We start from the raw sequence: 21,469 nt of genomic DNA, 5'->3' as shown, positions 1-21,469 counted from the left end.
TAAATTTCCTCTTTAATACTGAATGTAAACAAATGTGCCTCCTCCTCTCTGTCCTGTGACCTTCTCTGTCCGGCCACCACACCTGATGGATGGCTCCTGTGTGCTGTCCGTGCAGTGGGGAATGTCAGTGTCCTCCTCTTGTGTCTCCGTAGGCACCTGGAGTACAACAGCCTGGTGGAAGTGAACAGTGGCTCCCTCTACGGCCTCACAGCCCTGCACCAGCTGCACCTCAGCAACAACTCCATCTCTCGAATTCAGCGTGACGGCTGGAGCTTCTGTCAAAAGCTACACGAGTTGTAAGTCTGGGGCAGTGGTCAGTGACAATATCTTAGGAAGCCTCTAGAGTCCAGCTCACCCCACAGGGTCCAAATAAGGCGGCAGCCCAGAGGCAGAAGGGCTGGCAGTCTACTCAGGAAAGGAGGCCCATGGCATCTCTTGCCCACGGGGTCTTAGGCTTGGAGCTGGAAATGAAGGAGAGGGTGTGCAGGGAAGAGATGCCTAGATGTTGGCTTTACAACACTTATGAGTGACAGTCATTCCCTGTTATCTCTTGACTGAAAAAGTCACATTTGAGTAGGACAGCGAAGCCAAAAGATGGTGGCCTGCTGGTGGTGGGAGGATTGCTCAGCCTTGGGAGCTCCAAGAGACGGTTTCTCAGGACACTAGGGTCCTTCCTTCCTGTTTGCCCCCCAGTGCCTGATGGCAGAAATGGAGATGCAGGGTCCCTTAGACAGGACTCCCAGGTTGTGCCCTGGCTTCTGAGAAGGGTAGTGACAGACTTCCACGGTGGGGAGGACGTGGCCTGAACGGCCTGGGCGTCCCCTCACACATAGCAGGCACACTAACACTGCCTGCTTTCCTCTGGTCCTCTCTACTCTGCTATCGCCCTCAGTGTGTCTGTTATTACCTGGAGTTCTTACTTTAGCCATCCCTGTCTTTTGTGAAAGGCCACAGTCCTGCCCCTTGCTTCGTATTCATTCCTCTTAGATTCTGCGTTGGTGTTCATTCTTTGAGTCTAGCTTCTTACTACCTAGAGGTGCTCCTGTCGACTGCTGCCCATGGCTTTGACTGGCCCCTGACTCGTGGTTTTTGCTGGGGGCTAGGATTTGGAGGGAAGGGAGAGGCCTTGAAGGTGTTCAGTCTAGTTCCCAAGTAAGGACAGTGTTCTGGAACACACAAGAAAGGTGTGAGCCCCTCGAGTTAGGGCTGCAGGGAGAGGTAAAACTCCCAGGCAGATCCTCGAGTTCCTTGCTCCCCTTTCTGCATGACACTGTCTCTCGTGCCATTTAGAGGAAGGGAAGGTTCGCGTGCCTATACCAGACTAGTTCTAGCAGTTTGCTCCATATTAGAAAACCTCAGAGCCAGGTATAGGACTGCTCTGCAGACGTTCTTGCCCTTCCTTTAAGCTAAATCTTTAATTGCAGGTGAGGAGGGAATTTCGGTCTCCTGCTAGGTCTTTGCACCTGACAGGCACTATGACACATTTCTCTTAATAGGGGCAGAATAAGTTCACTGTCACCTCTAAAACTGCATTAATCTTCAGTTCACTTCATTGTTTTTCTTCTTTTTGTACCGGTCCAGACTTAACATTTGTAACCATAGATAACTAACGTTACATAACCGACCCAGTGCAGTGCGCACCCGCGCCATGCTGGGAAGGGGTTTGCTCCTAGCAAAAGCTGTGCTTTGGGCCCATGATCCCTGTTGAGGGGTGTGGGAATCACAGCCCAGGCCTCTGGTGACAGGATTGTCCCCTGGTATGGCTGTCCCAGGCAGTGGTGCAGGGTGCCCTCTGCTGGCCGATACAATGAGCGTAGCTGTGGGTCACTTGCTCAGTGCAGAGCTCTTCCAGATTCTGTTCGCATCAGTCTCCACCAAGATAGGCCCTTCATTGCCTAAACCAAGACAGGCGGGGGAGGGCCTGGAGCCTTGGGATTTGGGTTGTATGACAGGTTTGTACAGTGCGTGTGGGCATTAGTCCTCAGCTTCGTGGTACTGTTTTCATGGCTTGCATAATTGTCTAGCCCCTGGTGCGCTTCTGAGAACAGGATTCCTGTGGACATGCTTCAGAATCCCGTCTCCAGGAAGGTCAGGCCAGTTGTGGCGTGGTTGCTCAAGACAAGAGAGAATAGGGCACCCATGTAGCTCGGTGGTGACATTTGTCTTCCTCTCTTCCTTAGGATTCTGTCCTTCAACAACCTCACGCGGCTGGATGAGGAGAGTCTAGCAGAGTTGAGCGGCCTCAGTATCCTGCGTCTCAGCCACAATGCTATCAGCCACATTGCTGAAGGCGCCTTCAAGGGACTCAAGAGTCTGCGGGTCTTGTAAGGATTGTGCTTCTGAGGGTGACAGTGTGAAGGGGTCCTCAAGTGGGAGAGCAGACAGCACTTGCTTTGTTGAGATTCCCTCTTGCTGGCTTCTAGTCAGAACTAGACTGTAAGCTGGCCTGCTACCAGAACAAGGACTAGAACTTCATATCATCCACCTAAAACAACCGCTTGCAGAAACCTCCTTTCTTTCCCAGCGGTGCTTATAGCAGGATGAGGACTCTTAAAAACTATGCTGTTGTTATCAATAATTCTCAGTACACTTAGCAAGATGGGGCGTGGGCCTGGAAAAGCTTGCCTACCCAGGGAATCTGCAGCAACATTTAGACAGTCCTGCCTGTCTCCTCTCCAGTGGTTTTGTTCATTTGCTTTTAAAGACCAGGGTCTCTAGCCCAGGCTAGCCTAAAGCTCATATGCTGAGGCTGGCCTTGAACTTGTGGCCATCTTCCTGCCTCAAGTGCTAGGATTACAGGTATGTGAGCCTCCAGGCCTGGATATAAGTTTTGAGAATTTTTTTCTAATGTTTCTGTAGATCAAATCCAGAGCCTTGTGTATGGTAGGCAAGTTCTCTTTTTTAAATCCCATATATTGTTTTCTTTAAGTCAGTTCCATGGCTACTCTCCTGCTCTTTATTTGAAACTCTTTAGGGGATCTGGTATCAAGAGAGATAGACATGAGGGGTCCTGTGTCCTCCTCATTAGGGAGTGGGGTAACAAAGAGAAAGTGAGCATGTCACGTCCTTTGAACCGTTCCGTTGGGTGAGGCTGCTAGAAGTTGCTAAGAGTGCTTTTCTGGGACTTTTCATAGAACTTTTCACTTGTAAACGCTAGGCAGTCTCTTAGCTGCCTTCAGCTCAAAATCCCCAGGAGGGCACACGGTCTTCCACAGAGAGTGGTAGCAGCTTCCATCGCTTCCTTCTCCAGCCTGGTTTTCTGCTGGGGCAGCAAGCCTGTCACTGTGCCTGGAGGGAGGCCTCTGCACTTGCACCTGGCAGAGCGGGCTGCAGGTGTGAGTCACTGTTGGGAGCTAATGCCAAGCAAGCTGTTCGAGCCGAGGTCAGTCTGTGAGCCCTTGTGAGGCCCGAACAGAAAGGCCAGAGACATTCAAGCTGAGGTGGCCAGAAGGAGGGAGGATTTGGCAGGCACGGCCTGGAGCAGGAAGACAGGCACACAAGCTGCAGTCTGGGTCTCTGCTGTACTCAGTCTAAAGATGACAGGGTGGGACTCACTGAAACACATTCTCTCTTAGCTCCACGCTGGAAAGTGAAGGTCAGAGAAGCAGTGTGTGCTTGGCTCCCCGCTCCATTCCCAGCTGGCTTTCCAGCTTTTCCCAGAGCCAAGAGCTGCATCCCTTTCTGTTCTTGACCATGTCTGCAAGGACTCAGAAAAGGGATGTGCAGTGACCATGGCTCTGTGAAAAATTGGGAAGAGCAAATGTGAGAGGAGGGGTCTGGCTGCCAGGTGTGTGTGGCTGGGCACCATGGCTGGCCCTTGAAAGCTCAGGAAGGAAGCTGAAGCACTGACCTTATCCAAACAGCCAGGGGCTGAGTGGTTGGCCTTGTTTTTCCTGTCCTGGCAAGTGGGTCACAAGGTTGACTCAGCACCCAGATGTGTGCTCTGGCTCAGTGTCCAGTGCTACATAAGCCTCATGAGGAGCAGGGCGCAGGCCGGAGGCTTACAGGCTAGCCTGGAGGAACATCAGGGCCGAGCTAATTCAGTGCCACCCCTTTCTTCCACGTGCCTTCCACAGTGTCCTGACTGAACCCTGAGAGAGGGCTGTGGATAATACAAGAGTAGACAGGAACTGTTAAGAATCTTTTGGGCCAGAGGTCTACTTAAGGGAGGTGTGTGTGCATACCTGGCTTCTTCTGGTGCTGTCTCTACTGTTTCTGTCCCTGAAGGCAGCCAGATTGGTTGGTGGGTGTGCTGGCTTTGTTGGAAGCAGCAGAAGGAAGGTCACATTGCACAGTATACAAAATAGAAAAGGGATGTTCTCATGGCATGCATGATGCTGGGCCCTCTGGGGTGCACCTGGGTGCTTTGGATCTCCTAGTGGAAGCCTGGGTATGGGGCTGGTCTCCTTTCATGGAGAAGAGCAAAGCCAGAGCTCAAGATAGAGGGTGAACTTGCCTTGTGCCTTCTTCTTAGGGAACTGGACCATAATGAGATCTCAGGAACAATTGAAGACACCAGCGGTGCCTTTATGGGGCTCGACAACCTCAGCAAACTGTGAGTATTTCACACTGAGTGTGCAGTTCTGCAAGCTCGGGATCCAGGGCTGCCACTCTTGCAGCTCCCCTGAGTCTCTTCGTCCTGAGCCCACAGAGGACAGCAGCAGGCCTTCTGCTGTGTGCAAAGAAGAGGCTAAGGACCAGGGTGAGGAGCCTGCAGTGGCTCATGGGCTACTACTGCCACAGTCTTCATGCTGTCAGTGTGTGGTGGTCCTTAGAGCTGCTGGGCTTGGTCCTGTTCACAGCCCGTCTGAAACACCTATATGTTTTGTCTTCTGGACAGAGGAGTGTTGCTGCCTTCCTTGATTTCTAGAGATATGTGAAATTATTTTAATAACTTGATAGTTCTGAGGCTCTTGTCAGTCTTTTGTGGTTAATTAAAATCTCAAGTAGAAGTCGCCATCATCAAGAGCACTAGTAATAGCTCCTTCAAATTCAGTTTGAAGAGCCTTTGTCCTGTCTTAATAGAATTTGCCCACTGCTGTAGTAGACATGTGTCTGTGTGCAGGGGTGTGTGGTACCTGCTGATCTCTTGAGAGCAGGTCCCATTATACAACCTTTAGAGCTCGAGAGACGAGTGAAGGGACTTAGCTCAGGACCTGGCAGGATTTATACACCTGGATGTGGAACTGGTATACTTGTCCCTTCCCTTCCCCAAGTTGCAGAATGCTCTGGAGTTCTGATGCTAGGGGCCTGCCATGGCCAGCTTGTGAGGGAGGGGGCATTTCTGGACCTCACAGAAGGACTTAGTGAGAACCTCGAGTGGGAGAAGCAGTACGGCACCACAGCCCTGCCCCCACCCCAGTCCACTCTGATCAGGAGGGGAAGAGGGCGTTCTGGGTAGGTCACACGTGGAGGGAGTTATGTAGAGAATACAGAAGTGGGACCTTGGCTTCCTGCTTGGATGGGCACTCCACATTGTAAGAGAGGCTTGTCCATGCCATGGCTCCTTCCAAGGACATGAATACCAGGCCTGCCATGACACGTTCCCCACCCTGTACACACCATGGTGCCTTTGTGGTTGCTTCAGCAACCACTGAGATGACTTTTGAGAGCCCTTGGCCGGGCTGGCCAGATGTGTAGGAGGGTTTAAGAAGTGACATCTGAGATCACTGCCTGATCCGAGTCCTTAACAGAGAGGTCAGGCTAGCCACCGTTTCCCTAGAGCACCCTTCCAGTCTAGGGAGCCATCAGCATCTGTTAGCTTGAGTCTCCACCCCACAACACCCCCAGATGTGTGCTGAGAGGAGGTCAGGGCCTGTTTGAGCCTATCAGCAGAATGACTGGCACTGTGTAATTGAGAATTTGAGAATTTGTTTTATTGCTGTTGTCACCATTAGAAATAACAGCCTGCCCTCACTGTAGAAGAGGTCAACGTGACTAATATTTAATGGATGAAATAAGGCACAGCTTTCCCTAGATCCCGTTTATGGGAGATTTCACTAAACAGCTCGGTTTGTTTTTACTAGATCCCGGAGCACATGATGCCCTGGCTGTGGGATCTGAGTAAGTGCAGGAGTTGGCAGACTGCAGACACACTGGGGTTCAGTGCCCCGTGAGCTGTTATTTGCTGCTAGTTTTGTGGCTAAGGAGCCAAAGTGAACATGGCCACCGGGCTTCTGGCATTTGGTTTATTTAAAGACAGAATTCCAGATTGTGAGTTGTGGAAGTGCTTTCAGGATGAGATTGTTTTCTTGTCCACCCAGATTGCTTGCGAAAGAGAGAAGATAGTTAGTCAATGGCCTGTTTTGCCCTTCACCCTACAAAACAGTAGGTTTTGCCTAACGGCTGAACTGACTGCAGGGACCCCGGGGCAGGAGTCTGTAATGGAACAGGACTTAGGAAGCCTCATGGTGTGCTCTGGCAGCACCCTTGGGAGCAGGTGGAATTGGCATCTCTGTTCCTCGCACTGGAGGAGCCATGGGGTTGCACTCCTTGTAGGTCAGCTTATTTCTGCCCTGTCCCTTCAGAGCTGTGACAGTTAGTATAAAAGGCACATGGTGGGTGATGGCCAGGCCATGGCACAGCTTTGGGTCCACAGGCATCACCTCCATTAGTTTTCGCCAGCAGGCTGGTGCTTGTCTTTCCTCATGGGTCTCAGTGTGATGTAGGTGGAAGATAGCCTCTAGTCCTGGTCTTAGCCCTGGTTCTTGTTAGGATGCTCAACAACAAATTCCTCTCTTGGGAAAAGGTGAGTCAGACCAGCTTTGTTTAGAAGCTTCCTCTGTCCACTTGTACACTGCTGCCTGGACTTGCTGATTCTGACATTTCCCAGGCATCCAGCCTGCGTAACCGCCTGTTAGAAAATCCTGGAAGACATTAACATTGAAGGGGCAGGCTGACAGGAGTCACTCCCCGGTGCCTTCAGCAGACATGTTCTTGTGCTGAGTCAGTGTATACCTTTGGTGCACCTCATCAGTCTTCAATAACAAAGGAAGGAACTTTGTATCTAGTTGTCGGGCACACTCTAGGGTCTCCCTTGGGTGGGAGCTCTGAGCTCCATACCCAGTAAAAGAAGCACTCTTGCCAGAGAGTATCTTAACTGAATACCCAGTGCTAAGGCCAGGAGTAGAAGGGCAGCAGTCCTTCCAGTGCTTGAAAGCCTAAAGATACAGACTTCAGTTCCCTGAAGAGGTGACCATGATGCTCCAGCTACTTGGGACTTAGTGAACTTCTCTACTACAAGTAAATTCTGGGCTCTTGCTCAAGAAGCCTCAGTGCAGGGCCTCTTCTCCAGGCCCTGAGGGGTCAGCTGCATCCTGGCCACTGCAGCACATGGCAGATGCAAAGTGCTAAGGGGCTCTCTCGAAGGATGCCCTCTTCCTGCTCTCTTCTGGTCAGTGGGACCCTTTATGCCAACAGTGCAGTGCGTAGAAGTGGATGGCACATCTTAGCCTGAGTTTACACTGCCTTCTGACCATGTTTCTCACTAAAACAGTAACCAGCCTATTTTTCTTGCAAGGCCACTACTTTAACAAACTCCCCTCCCCCTTGGGTGGTCCCAGGATAAAAAGTATGGGCTGGCCATGGTGACTTCCGCCTGACACTACAAGGGCTCTCTTGAGCCTGGGTGGAACAAGCAATTTTAGCCTGGTATCACCGTAAAATCGTAATAGAGCTAGAAGTATTTCATTTCAGGGTGGGGACGGCCTGTGCACTTCAGGCCTGTAATTCCCTTACAGGTCTGCATTGCACCTGCCTTTTCCAGACATTTGTCAGGGAGCTCTGCCTGATTGTGTGCTTTCTTTCCCTAATGCTCCTTGGTCCTTCCTACCTACCTACCTACCTACCTACCCACCCTGGGCCTGGACATTTGGAAACTACAGAACTCTGTTTGGAAACAAGATCAAATCTGTGGCTAAGAGAGCATTCTCGGGGCTGGAAAACCTGGAACACCTGTAAGTATCCTGCCAGACCCTGCCTAACACACAGGCCTGCTAAACATGGCTGCTGGGGAAGTCTGCTAGCAATCTAATCATGTCTTTGTAAACTGAGAATCAGGTTGTTTGGAAACACCATCTGCTTCCTTCTCATTATAAGTCAGCTTCAACTTTGGCCTTTCTTTTGCCTGTGCTAGGAACATGCACAGAGCATACAGTCTGCTGCTGGGCTCCCAATGAATGCGATTGGTATTTGAACAAACACCTTCCTCCCACCTGTTGGGCTGCGTTACTGTGCATCAGACTCCTTCAAGGGTCCCTGAGCTCTTGCCACTTTCATAAGGATACTTTATTCTAGCAAAACCAAGCAACACCCTTCCCCCTTTAACAGCTCCCTATTCCTAGTGCATGCTGGGAGCTTTTCTACTGGGGTGCTTGCCTATGGGACTTTGGCCCTGATTAGGGGACACTAGTCCTGAGATGTCTACACTGCAGTTGGGAGTGGATGGATGCTTCTAGTACCTGGCTTTTAGTTTTATTCTTTGAATGAAGGTAAGCTTTATTCTGCTGGGTAGATTTCTTCCCAGCTTTCTACCTAACATCAAAGCTGCTCTTATGGTTGGCTTGGTCCCAAGCCATTCCGTGTGCTTGCATCAACACGAGAATGGAGAGGCTCTCCCAGTGGATCTGGCACATGGGGTATGGCTAGCACCTGTAGGTCATCTGTGAACCAGGCCTGGCCTGAAAAATCCCCGAGTGTCCTCACTTGGCCACACACTTGACAAGTGCCCACAGTTCCTATGCCCGAATTACTGTGCTCTGTTTCAGGAACCTTGGAGAGAATGCAATCAGGTCTATCCAGTTTGATGCCTTTGCAAAGATGAAGAACCTTAAAGAGCTGTGAGTACCCGGGAACCTGTGGCCTTACTGGTGTGAGTGGAGACTTGAGGATAAGCAAGACCCGTGATTGCATTGTGCTCGCTTTCTGTAACAGCTCTGATCGTTTATAGCTTAGGTACGAGTTGTCTTTAAAGGCCTGATGGGACTTAGCTCTGGAGGGATATGTATGTGTGTGTGTGTGTGTGTGTGTGTGTGTGTGTGTGTGTGTGTGTGAGATGGGACTTAGCTCTGGAGGTGTGTGTGTGTGTGTGTGTGTGTGTGATGGGACTTAGCTCTGGGTGTGTGTGTGTGTGTGTGTGTGTGTGTGTGTGATGGGACTTAGCTCTGGAGGGGTGTGTGTGTGTCTGTGTGTGTGTGTGTGATGGGACTTAGCTCTGGAGGGGTGTGTGTGTGTCTGTGTGTGTGTGTGTGTGTGATGGGACTTAGCTCTGGAGGGATGTGTGTGTGTGTGTGTGTGTGTGTGTGTGTGTGTGATGGGACTTAGCTCTGGAGGGATGTGTGTGTGTGTGTGTGATGGGACTTAGCTCTAGAGGGGTGTGTGTGTGTGATGGGACTTAGCTCTGGAGGGGTGTGTGTGTGTGTGTGTGTGTGTGTGTGTGTGTGATGGGACTTAGCTCTGGAGGGATGTGTGTGTGTATGTGTGTGTGTGTATGATGGGACTTAGCTCTGGGTGTGTGTGTGTGTGTGTGTGTGTGTGTGTGTGTGTGTGACAGGACTTAGCTCTGGAGGGATGTGTAGGTGGGTGGGGGCAAACTCTCTGAAATGCTGACACAGTAAGTGTTTCGGACTTTTTGGGTCACAAGGGCTGGGTCATAACTACCCGAATGTGTTATTACAGCCGACAGCAGCGATAACACACAGACAAATGGGTGCAGCTGTGTGTGCTAAATCCACACCAACAGACAGACAGTGGGCCTGCAGGCCAGAGTCTGCTGTTCTGCACCTTCACCTATAAAGTGGATCGCCGCCTTTTTAAGGGAACTCGTTTTGATCTTTTAGCTTTATTTTTTACTGGCGAGGGGTTTTCTGAAGGTGTTTTTGGACAGTGGCAGGGTATCTGTGGCCTCATTCTGGAGGCTCAGCCTGGGTCTCTTGCGTGGTCTCCCCTTAACTGCTGTATGTTCTCAAACCATGACTGGTCCTGGGCCCAGTCTTTTGATGGGAGAAAGAGGTTCACTTCGCTTCATTATTTTCTTCTCCATCAGATCTCACAGGTTATTCCGTGCCCTTAGTTCTTGGGTAAATTTCCACAAGCAATGATTAGAAGCACACTTTGATCTGGAATCATGAGAATGCAGTGTAAGCCAGTGAAGACCTGGGTTGGTTGGAGGCGTGAGCCATGGAGAACACTGCTTATCAGTGGTGCCAGAGGAGCTTGAAGACTGAAGTCTACAGAGCCTAGGCAGCTCACAGTCCAAGTGGCCTGCCTTTGCTTCTGACTATGGGGTCCCATGGCTGGCCGGGAACGAGTGCTCTCGCTGGCATCTGGCTCCATTCGCTCGTTCCTGTGTTCTTTGCACCTGCACTCCTCATTTAAGAGAGCCTTCCCGGTTCTGGGTCCTGTGGTTTTACAGTGTCCAGCCTGGCCTCTTTCTCAGTGCTAAAGACCTTAGCACTAAACCCAGTATGTACACTGAATGAGGTGCAAAGCCTGATTCTTTTTACATATGTCTGACCAAAGGTTGAGGTGAGATTTAGTTCTCCCAGCTTGCTCCTATGGCTAAAATTTAAATATATGCCTGTCACGTCTCCCAGCAATGCCCTGGCCTTGTTCTCTACGCCTCTTCCTGTCTGTTGTGCACTACCACCCACAAGTGTCCTTTTGATGAGGAGGTGGGGGAGTGGACCTGACAGTGGAAAGTTCTTTCTGGCCCTTGACCTGGCCTGACACAGCCAGCCTGCCACCACACAGCACTCATGGCTGTGACACTTGCGTCCTTGTGTGCTGTATAAATCGCTCACTCTCTCATGGGCAGGGTCTATAGCCTTCTGCCACTACAGTAGCTCTTCAACAGGACAGCCCTCAGATAGCTCAGTTGGATACTCCCCACCCATACAAAGAGAGTGCAGTACCTCCTGTGGTACTGCTGTCTCAGAGGGGCCAGCATCCCTGCGTCCGTGCTCTGAGATAGATTAGTTGGGTCTTTGGAACAGTATTTCCTAACGTGATTTGAGAGGCTGCAGGTGATGAGAAGGGAGGAGAGGTTTGACTTTGTGTTGTCAGCATGGGTTAGTGTTCATCTCTCCTGCCACTCACCAGTCTGACACCTTCACTGTTCATTAGAAATCAGAGAGGGAAACAGAAAGCTGGTTCGTTTGCTGGTTTGGGAGGAAGACGTGCTAGGAATTTGTAAATACCCGTGTGCTCCCTTTGCCACCTCATACACACCACAGGCAGTTCAGGATGGGGAGCCCACACCTTTCCTTTCTTGTTCTTGCCCTTCGATATCTCTAGTGTCAGGAGCTAACTCAAGGCTCCAGGTCTTTTTGAAGCAAGGCAGCTAGATGTTGGGTCACTACCCAAGAAGGAATGTCCACTAGGGTGGCCATTTTGAGTTCTGTTTAGAAGTATAACCTCAGTTGCTGGAAAATGAAAATGTTCTGTTTTGGTTGGAGTCTCAAAAACCAAAGTTGAACATTGTCATGCCTGCCGGGCCGCAGCAAGTAACTCCTAAGCACTATGTCAGAGGTGGGGCCGGATTCTGCTACCCTCCTCAGTGATGCTGGTGTGAAGGCAGACACAGGCAAGAGGAAGGCATAGCTGACACTCCAGTTTAGAAGTTTAGAACAGCCACGTAGGAAAAGATTTCTTGGGACTTGCTGCAGAATTTAGGAAAAGTCTGCTTCTGTTTGGCTGCTCACATAACTGTCCAGAATGTGGAGAGCCAGCTGTGGGTAGCGTCCTTCACACAGGATGTATCCAAGGTCACAGCAGGTTAGAAGGCATCCCCAGGGTGACAGGAGCTTTGACCCCCTGAAGACATGGGTGCTGCTGTTCCAATTGTCTCCAGACCAGCATTCTCAATAGCTCTTGGGGGCTAGTTTGACAGGTAGCATCTTGGGTTCTACATTGGAATTCATACTCCAATCAAGTCTGCAGGAAGGGTGCATGAGCTGTTCCTGGTCACTGGAGAAAAGCATTCCCTTTGAAACTTGTCCTGCCTTCTAAGCTGACTGGCTGTGATGGTTTACAAAGAACCCTCCTTTACGGTCTGTTAACTGTCCACCTCTTACTTCTCTTTCAGCTACATCAGCAGTGAGAGCTTCCTGTGTGACTGTCAGCTCAAGTGGCTGCCCCCATGGCTAGTGAGTCGGATGCTACAGGCCTTTGTGACAGCCACCTGTGCCCATCCAGAGTCACTGAAGGGCCAGAGCATTTTCTCAGTGCTGCCAGACAGCTTTGTGTGTGGTAAGATTATCCTTGAGGTTTTTGTTTTTCTTTTCGATGAAGGGCAAAGAGGCCAGGAAGAACCTCTCATTCTGAGACTCATTCCTGTGACCCTACTTAATGTAGTCCATGGTTACAGATCAGCTGCTGGGTGCAGTTTATTTCCCACGGAAACCACACGTATTTACTGTACAGTGCCTCATTCTGTGCTTCTTGGAGTACATGTATTCAATTATAAGGGAATAGGTTTAGCTACAAATCTAAATGATTTGTACAGTGAGATAGTTCTGATCTTTTCAGAAGGGTCCTGGTGCCCAGGTTTGGCTGTGAATGAGTATGTGAGGATAGGATTTCAATGTGTGTTTCTTTCCAGCTCTAAGAATGAGAGGTTAAGCACAGGAAGAATGGGTCTCAGGAGAACAGCCACTGTGGTAAAAATAATTCCTCGATGTTGACTTGCACTTTTGCTATTTGTCCAAACCACTAACATGTGCACTGGTAAGAGTCTTTTTCCTCCACATTGTTGGAACATAGATTTAACCGTCTTTTTGACCAAAGGTGGTCAGGACCCAAGTTTAGTTACACACACAGAGAACGCTGAACAGCTAAAACACACACATAGGCTAGCTATGACAGAACTAGCATAGCCTTGTAGCCAAGGAGATGGGATTCAAGAATGAGAAGACTGTTGAGATCTGTCTGGGTTGCTTTGAGCAGCAGTGGGGATGGAGGTCCTCTTGTCAGTGGCCCTTTGGCCTCTTGTCAGTGGTTCCCTTCAGGATCTCTTCCTGAACAATGCTAGTTATGACCCACCCAGCAGCTTGGATGTCCCAAGCCACTCGTTCAACCTTTTTTGAATTATGCCTGTTAGAGGTGAGGCAAGCATCCTCTACCTCCCAGCACCTTAGTTCCCAAAGCAGGCTTGCTGACTCTCAGTGGTTGGCTCCCTGGGTGGAAGCAGGGTTGTGCGGACAACACCCTCGTCACACAAGAGCAGGCCACACTTTTGCAGCCAGTGCTAATTGACTCCACAGCCATTAACTTGCTTGGGCATTCTGAAGTTAAGTAGTCTGTGGCTTCCTCCCTCTGTCCGGTGGAGGGCAGTCTTCTGTTTGCACGAAACAGAAGCCACCTTACCCTTTCTAGGAAGTTAGCATGAGGCTAGGTGAGGACAAGAAAAGATGAGGTGGAGCGGTCCAGCACTTTTGTGCTGCACAGAGAGCGTTGCTGTGTAGACAGTGTGAGCTCCTGGGCCCACCCTGTGATCCATCCAAGGGATGGGAGCAGCTCTGTCCCAGTGCTCAGAGTGTTTCTCAGAACAGCCCAAGCTGGAGCGGCCCAGACACCTATGCATAGGCAGTAGGCACATGGCTATGCAAAGGACATTAGGTCAGTCAGTCTGTCTGTCTGTCTCACATCATGGATGAATTGTGACAGTCATCAGCCAAGTGAAAGAAGTTTCATGAAATGCCTAGAGTAAGGAAAGCTATAGAGGTTGGAAACATATGTCACCAGTTCAATTGGACTGGTGAGCAGTGGGGATGAAATAGAGGGAGAGCTAAATAAATAGAGGGAGAGGACAGTCTTCTCTGAGATGATAAAAAATGGTTAAGATTGATTGTGCAGCTGATTCCAACTACTTGTGAATATATTAAAAAAGCTCTCCATTGTATACTTTACATGGGAGGACTCTAGCTGAATAAAGCTATTTTTAAGAGGAAATATAATTTACATAGTATAAAAATTTACCTTCTTGAACCTTTACCCCCATGTTATTAACCTGCCGCTGCTCCAAGTCCAAACTCTCTATTCCCAGATCCTTTGAAGGTAGCAGTCCAGATGTACCTTGGATCTGTTTGTTCTAGACAGTTGACATAAACAGGGCTACACAACAGGATAGCTTGCTTCTCCTGGCAAGTTGTAACAGAGTCCTCAGTTCTTTTTTGATGGTGCTGGAGTTTTTATGTTTTCTTCGGTTTATAGCTAGAATAGAATTTCTGAATCTGTTAACTGTTCTCTCAAAGTGCTTCATGAGTCCGCACGCCCACCGACAGTGTATGGGGATTCTGATTTCCATAGTGACATGGGTCTCCATGGCAGCTTAGGTGCAGTGGAGGAGACCTGCGTGTACTTACTGGATGAACGCATCTCTCTGGAAAACTAGCCATTCAAGCAGTTTGTGCACATCTGGTCTTTCTGCTCCTTAGCTGCAAATGCCTTTTTATATTCTAGATATTAGACTCTAATCATGTGTACAGTTTGTTGAAAAGCTGGCAATGAAAGTCAAACATTATTATTATGGCTTTCTTGTCCTTTCTCTACAAAATGCCCCATCATCTGTCAGTTTCTGTACTAGAGGACAGTCAGATTCTGACCTTGTGCTGACTTGAGATTAGACTGGAGTGACCACCATCCTGATCACGTCTTCATGACCACAACCACGCGGCTCTCACTTCTCGATCCCCATTTCCTTAGTATTCCTGTTGTTTCTTTCAGTCTTATTTTTATAGCTTGTAGTATAAAAAAGTTACCCTTACCTATAAATAGAGATGCAGTTGAGTATGATAGAAACTGAAGTGCTATGTGTGGCCATGCTGCTCAAGTTACTGTAATGGTTTTCTGTCCCACAACCGTGTTGATACAGTCTGGGTTTTTGCTGTTGGTGGTTTTGGAGTTTTGTTTTTGTAGAATTTTATTTTGTGTGCATGTGTGTGGAGGGCAGAGGTCAATCTCGGATGTCACCTTCAGGACCTCACTACCTTGTGTTTTGTTTGGTTTGAGACAGGAAGTCTGCGCTTGGAACTGGGGCTTAACCAGCTGCGCTAGGCTGACTGGCCTTTAAACCTACCTCACTCTCTTTATGACGTCTGGGTTTGTTTGTTTGGCTTTGCTGCATGCACTTAGTCTAAAAGGCCCCCTTGAATGTGTGCAGTTTAGGTCTGGAAGCAAGAAGTTCTCCTACTGCAGATGCCTTTTTTTAATTTTTAAATCTGGAAATGTCTAAATTACTCTCTTTTTTCTGGACATGAGGATTTTTCTGCATAAGGCCTGGATATGCCTCCCTGGTGTTTGATGAGAAGAAGTCACCTGCTTGTGCTTTAGGGGATCTAATATAACAAGTTGACCCTGATCTGCTTTGGCATTTGATAGTTGATCATGGTTCACCGTAATGGAGCTCTCCAATTCACACTATTTGTAGTTTACCGACCTCAGGATGCACCTTTCTCATCACATTAACTATGCTCGGCCATCTCTCTGAAAACTGACTTCCTTCACTGTCATGGCGCCAAGCCTCTTGATGCCATGGCACAGGCCTCCACTGTCGATTCCGTTTTCCTCTCCTTCTCCTCTTCCTTCCTCTTCTGTTTCTTGGAGGAGACAGTCTTCATCGACCTATTTCAGACTCTGCACCAGCTCAGTTCTGCTGCCAGACTCCTTCCTCTAAGTGACTTTTTTTAAATTTCACTTCTTCTACTCTAGAACTATATTTTTAAAATTTGTTAAGGTATCCGTGGCCTATAATTGCTATATATGGTTTCCTTAGTTCCCTGACTGTACAAAACCGCCATTTTCTTACCTGTATATTTCCTACTTAACAACAACAAAAAAATCAAACAGTGCATCCAGTGTGGGGACCAGGCTCTCTGCACCCCACCCTTCTAGACCGGTAGCTGCGGTTTAGTATCTGTTCAGGGCTGCCCCCTGGGCTTGTGCGGTAAAGCCTGCTCTGCACAATGCCTTGGGTCTCGGCTTGGTTATTTTAGTAATTAGCTAACATCTAGACAGATATGTCCTTACCGAGTCTCCCTCCTTTACCCAGATCCCTGTAGGTGCTGGGTTTTGCCACCATTTTCTGTTTGTGCAGCTCCCAAGCCTGGTCATAGGAAAGAAATTAGAAACCCTTCCAGCCCTCCCTGAGTGTTTGCACAGCTCTGTGCCCCATGTGCCCTTCTAGATTCTCAGGAATCTTTTGTAGATTTTAATTCTTATCACTGGTATCTTCTTTAACTGTGGCCTTTAAGAGTTGCCTCTCCTGCTGCCTGAGTGCTAGGACTGGGTTGGACGCCTGATCAGCCGTGGGTTTAGCACAGGTGGTCAATGGTCAAGCACCACTGTTTAACCCTATAGCTGTTCACTAGGCTGGTTTGCTGAGTTTTGTAGCTATGGGTTTGTTTCTAACGGAGGAGGCGGTGAGGCCAGAAAGCCTCGGCGCTGGTATCCCCATGTCTGGTGGATCTGACTGTGCTGGCAAGTGACCCAGTTCCTCGTCGGCTTCAACAGTGGCTGGTGTCTGCAGAGTTGTCCGCAGGGTGTCTTACACTTGGTTCTCTCCTTAGATGACTTTCCAAAGCCACAGATCATCACTCAGCCTGAGACGACCATGGCTGTGGTGGGCAAGGACATCCGTTTCACATGCTCAGCAGCCAGCAGCAGCAGCTCACCCATGACCTTTGCCTGGAAGAAGGACAATGAGGTCTTGACCAATGCAGACATGGAGAACTTCGCACATGTCCGTGCCCAGGACGGCGAAGTGATGGAGTACACCACCATCCTGCACCTCCGTCACGTCACGTTTGGACACGAGGGCCGCTACCAGTGTGTCATCACAAACCACTTCGGCTCCACATACTCACACAAAGCCAGGCTCACTGTGAATGGTAAGGAGATGGCGTCCGCTGCTCCTAAAGCACAGACTACACACTTAATTGTTCTCTGTCACTGGTGCAGGCACACGCTGCTGTGCGGTGCATTTCTTTGTACCATTCCTTGGGTTTGTCCCAGACCAAGTTTTACAGATTGAGGCATTGGTTTGGGTGGAAGATTTTAAAGTCCAGTCATGTTGCGTGGCATTGTGGAGTTAAGCTTCGTATTTCTGTCTGTCCATTGTCTTCCATAAACCAAGACATGTGGTCTCCAGACTCCAAGCATCCCTGGGTCCTGAGCGAGCTTCTGACCTTAACAAGTGCAGGCCCCACTCCCTCTAGAACAGTGGTCCTCAACCTTCCTAATGCTCCACCCCTCCACAGATCCTCATGTTGTGGTGGACTTCCAACCATAGAACTGTTTTCTTTGCTACTTCGTAACTGTAACTTTGCAGTTGCTATGACTCACGATGTAAATACTTTTGAAGACAGAGGTTTGCCAAAAGGGCTCCTGACCCACAGGTTGAGAGTCACTACTTAGAGGCTATGGAGAACAGGTGTGGGTTGAGCCCCTGGCTCCACAGTTCAGTGTGTAGGGAGGTTGTAACAAGGTTCTCTTACTCAGAAGCCAGCCCTGCCCACCGGGGGACTTTCTTCTGGACTACTGATTGATGTGGTATGTTAGTGGTGAGGACAGCATGAATGGCTAGGTCTTCCATAGCAGCTGATGAGCTTGTGGGTGGGCCTGAAGCACTGCCTCCATGTTCTCCGCTGTGTACACCACCACAAAACACTCTTCACCACAGCAGGGCTGGCCTAAAAGAGGCCAGAGTGTTTGTTGGAGACTGAGGTAGCTGTTAGACGCTCTACCATGGTAGCTCAGACATAGTCTGGATACTGTCCACTGAGTCAGCATTGGTACTAAAGCTACAGAAGCTAATGAACTACATATTTTTGCCTAGGTGTGGCTGGTAATGTAGCCCCCATAGACCCTTCCCACAGTGGTCCTCAAGAGGGGTGGCCAGCCCACTGGTTCCTTTGGTGAAGGCACCCAGCCATCCCTGATAGCAAATCCTGGCTGTGTTGCCCAGCTCTCTCCAGAAAGCTAATTAAAGCAGGTTAGCACCAGATCTCTACTTCTGCAGGATTCCCACATAGTAACTAATGTGGAGGTTCAGGAGGCAGAATGCTCCACCAGAAGCCTTACCCGAGTGGTTAGCACCAGCCCATAGCAATAGGAAGGCATTAGGGCAATGGGTGCAGTATTGTCCCTGTGACACAGGGAAGCTGGGCTTCCTTGGAAGGGATGGAGTAGCAGTGAACTGAGGCCTGGGCAGTCTCCTCTTGTATGCAGCCATTCCATATAGCTTTATCTGCAATTTTTTTCCAGTGTTGCCTTCATTCACCAAAATACCCCATGACATTGCCATTCGGACGGGCACCACAGCACGCCTCGAGTGTGCTGCCACAGGCCACCCTAACCCTCAGATTGCCTGGCAGAAGGATGGAGGCACCGATTTCCCTGCAGCTCGAGAGCGACGCATGCACGTTATGCCAGATGACGATGTGTTCTTCATCACTGATGTGAAAGTCGACGACATGGGGGTCTACAGCTGCACTGCCCAGAACTCAGCTGGCTCTGTTTCCGCAAATGCTACCCTGACCGTCCTAGGTTCGCTACTGACTGTGTGGCAGGGTGGGATGGGGGGTACAACTCGAGTATTCTAGGTACGTGCTTTCTGGAGTACCTGTGGTAGCCTCTTTCTACTTAGTTTGAATTTGGGGGCTGCTTTTAAGCAAGAGTACTGGCTCATAAAAGCCAATGAGCAATGAATTCACTCTTGACAGAACTCAGCTATATGTTAGTCTGAGTAAGAATTCCGTGCGTGCGTGCTGGATACAATCTTGGTTGGGAATAGTGACACAGATCTATGACAGGACAGTTTGGGATAAGGTAGGCTTTAAGTTCTTTGTTCTGTGGGGCTGTTCCTAGAATGGCAATGATTTAATCCTGTTAGTCTTTCTGAAAAGCTTGGAGCTCTAATAAAAGGTCTCAGTATTTCACTACTACAGGGGATTGTCTCCTGTCTGTATACCTCCAGCAAGACCCATAGAATAAATGTGCGATTTCCACTGCCTTCCTGCAGAAACTCCATCCTTGGCAGTGCCCTTGGAAGACCGTGTGGTAACTGTAGGAGAAACCGTGGCCTTCCAGTGCAAAGCAACCGGGAGCCCCACACCACGCATCACCTGGCTTAAGGGAGGTCGTCCATTGAGCCTCACAGAGCGGCACCATTTCACTCCAGGCAACCAGCTGCTGGTTGTTCAGAACGTGGAGGCAGAGGATGCAGGCCGGTACACCTGTGAGATGTCGAATCCCCTGGGCACTGAGCGGGCACATAGCCAGCTGAGCATTCTACCCACCCCTGGCTGCCGGAAGGATGGGAGCACCGTAGGCATCTTCACAATTGCTGTGGTGTGCAGCATTGTGCTGACCTCGCTGGTCTGGGTGTGCATTATCTACCAGACCAGGAAGAAGAGTGAGGAGTACAGCGTCACTAACACAGGTCAGCGCCTAGCCGCTGGGGTGGGGCCGGGGGGGTGGCACAGACCAGGAGGAAGAGTGAGGAGTGCAGCGCCGCTGGGGTGGGGCTGGGGGTGTGGTGACACTGCTGTAGTCGGAGGTAAATGGCGCAGGTCTGGGGTTGCCTAGAACGTAAAAGGTCTCTAGAACTTTTAGGAATATGGATTCTGCCTGTAGAGTAGAGACTTTGGTCCCCCTGACAACATGCTAGCACTAAAGGACGGAACAGGAAATAAGAATACTCTCAAATGCAAGGACTTGCTGGTCTCTGCAGTGTCCAGTCCTGGCAGGTCAGAGGCCCCAGGGCCGTGCCTGTTATGAACTGGAATGTTCCTAGGCTCTCAGTCTTGTTAGGTCTTCCTTTCCTTGTTCCTCCGGAGTCAGGCATCTGACTGCCATCATTTTTACACCAGGGTGTGAGCTGCGGCTGAGCCTCTGCACAGCTTTCAGACACTGTTGTGTGACCTTGTGACAGTGAATAGTTATCTGTATTTATTGTTGCGGCAGCCCTGTTATTTTATTGTCTTGTCTCCTTGCAGATGAAACCATTGTGCCTCCAGATGTTCCAAGCTACCTCTCCTCTCAGGGAACCCTTTCTGACCGGCAGGAAACTGTGGTCAGGACTGAGGGCGGTCCTCAGGCCAATGGGCATATTGAAAGCAATGGTAAGTTCAGGACAGTGAAGCAGTTGATCTGGCTGCCCCAGTCCTGGATGAGGCTTTACCTTCTCCACGGGGTAGTCTGGCACTCGTGTCACATTTGGTGAACCAGGCCTTTAATTGACAGTGTTTTGTTTTGGATCTGGTGTAATGAAGTTCTATGCTTTTTAATATCTGATCCTCTAGAAAGTCCCTGCATTGGGCTTAGCACTATGTCTTCTGGTCAAGGTAGGATTGCCAGGAAGAATATATGCACAGGACATAACAGGTCCTAAAACCAGCCCACAGCTTTTACAGTGCTGTGGCACGTTACATGTGAGGGTAAGTCAGTCAGTCACAGATACACTGAGTATATATGGACAGTTTACACTGCAACTGGGTACGATGAGTGTGTATGACTTGCGGTCTATCAGAGAAGGTGTGCAAACACAGCATTTCACAGAAAGGACTTGAATATCCTTGGATTTGGGCATCTCAGAGGAGCACAGGAACCAGTCCCTGCTGGATGCCAAGGTACTGGGAAAAGCTGTGCTCTGTTGGCCATTAGGCTGAGAGATCTCAGCACCTTCTGAGTTGTAAGGGCTCTGTTTCAGGTGTGTGTCTGAGAGACCCAAGCCTCTTCCCAGAGGTCGACGTTCACAGCTTTGCATGCAGGCAGCCCAAGCTGTGTGTTGGGTATACCAGAGAGCCCTGGAAGGTGACAGAGAAAGCCGACAGGACAACTGCGCCACATCCAACAGGTAGGAAACACTTAAGTCAGGGGAGGCAACTGCCTTTAACCCTGAAATTGGGTTGACTTAGAACAGTATAGCAGCAACTATCACTGGCCGCATGCTGTCTCTGCTTGTATGCAGAGTCCTGTGTCTCTTAGATAACTCAAGTCTATGATGTGGCGAGCTGAAGGCTGAGTTTTCTTAACATAAGGAACTTACAAGATAAGGCCTACCCTTGGGCCGGGACGGTTTTGTGCAGACAACGTTTCACTTTGTAGATCAGGCTGTCCTCAGCCTTCTGAGATGCTGTGGCTGGGCTCCCATGCCCTTCCATTAGGGGGGCAGAAACTGATCCCTTATGTATTGAACAGGGTTCTCACTTAAACCCGGAGCTTACTGCTCCAGTTATCTAGCCAGCTAGCCTGTCCCAGGGTCCCCTGCCTCTGCTCCCCATGCCGTTGAACTAGTTGGGCCACCACACCTGCCTGGCATTTCCAAGAGGACTGGGGACCTGAGCACTGTACCCACCGAGCCGCCTCCCCAGGACTCTCTAAGGCTTACTGTCTAATTGTTGAGAGGATTCCTTATGTGAGGCCTAATGCAAGTTGTTCCTCTTAACCTCTCCTCCCTCATTTTTCCTGTGAC

At 49.6% G+C, this 21,469-nt stretch overlaps 1 protein-coding gene across 8 annotated transcripts in view; it reads left to right on the top strand.

Annotated features, from left to right (window-relative positions):
- Lrig1 (leucine-rich repeats and immunoglobulin-like domains 1) overlaps positions 1-21,469 on the top strand; it is a 100,361-nt gene that overhangs the window by 76,839 nt on the left and 2,053 nt on the right. For 5 of the 8 annotated variants that reach the window (NM_001427801.1, XM_087657561.1, XM_087657562.1 and 2 more), the window contains 11 exon segments: positions 153-296; positions 2,181-2,324; positions 4,475-4,555; positions 7,884-7,955; positions 8,766-8,837; positions 12,083-12,246; positions 16,563-16,883; positions 18,259-18,540; positions 19,016-19,435; positions 19,992-20,117; positions 20,705-20,851. In NM_001427801.1, coding sequence (NP_001414730.1) covers positions 153-296; positions 2,181-2,324; positions 4,475-4,555; positions 7,884-7,955; positions 8,766-8,837; positions 12,083-12,246; positions 16,563-16,883; positions 18,259-18,540; positions 19,016-19,435; positions 19,992-20,117; positions 20,705-20,851 — 1,973 coding nt within the window. 8 annotated transcript variants of the gene reach the window in all.

This window comes from Rattus norvegicus, chromosome 4 (assembly GCF_021556685.1).
Source record: "Rattus norvegicus strain SHRSP/BbbUtx chromosome 4, alternate assembly SHRSP_T2T, whole genome shotgun sequence".
Classification (NCBI taxonomy): Eukaryota; Metazoa; Chordata; class Mammalia; order Rodentia; family Muridae; genus Rattus; species Rattus norvegicus.
This window is presented reverse-complemented; position numbering and strand designations above follow the sequence as displayed.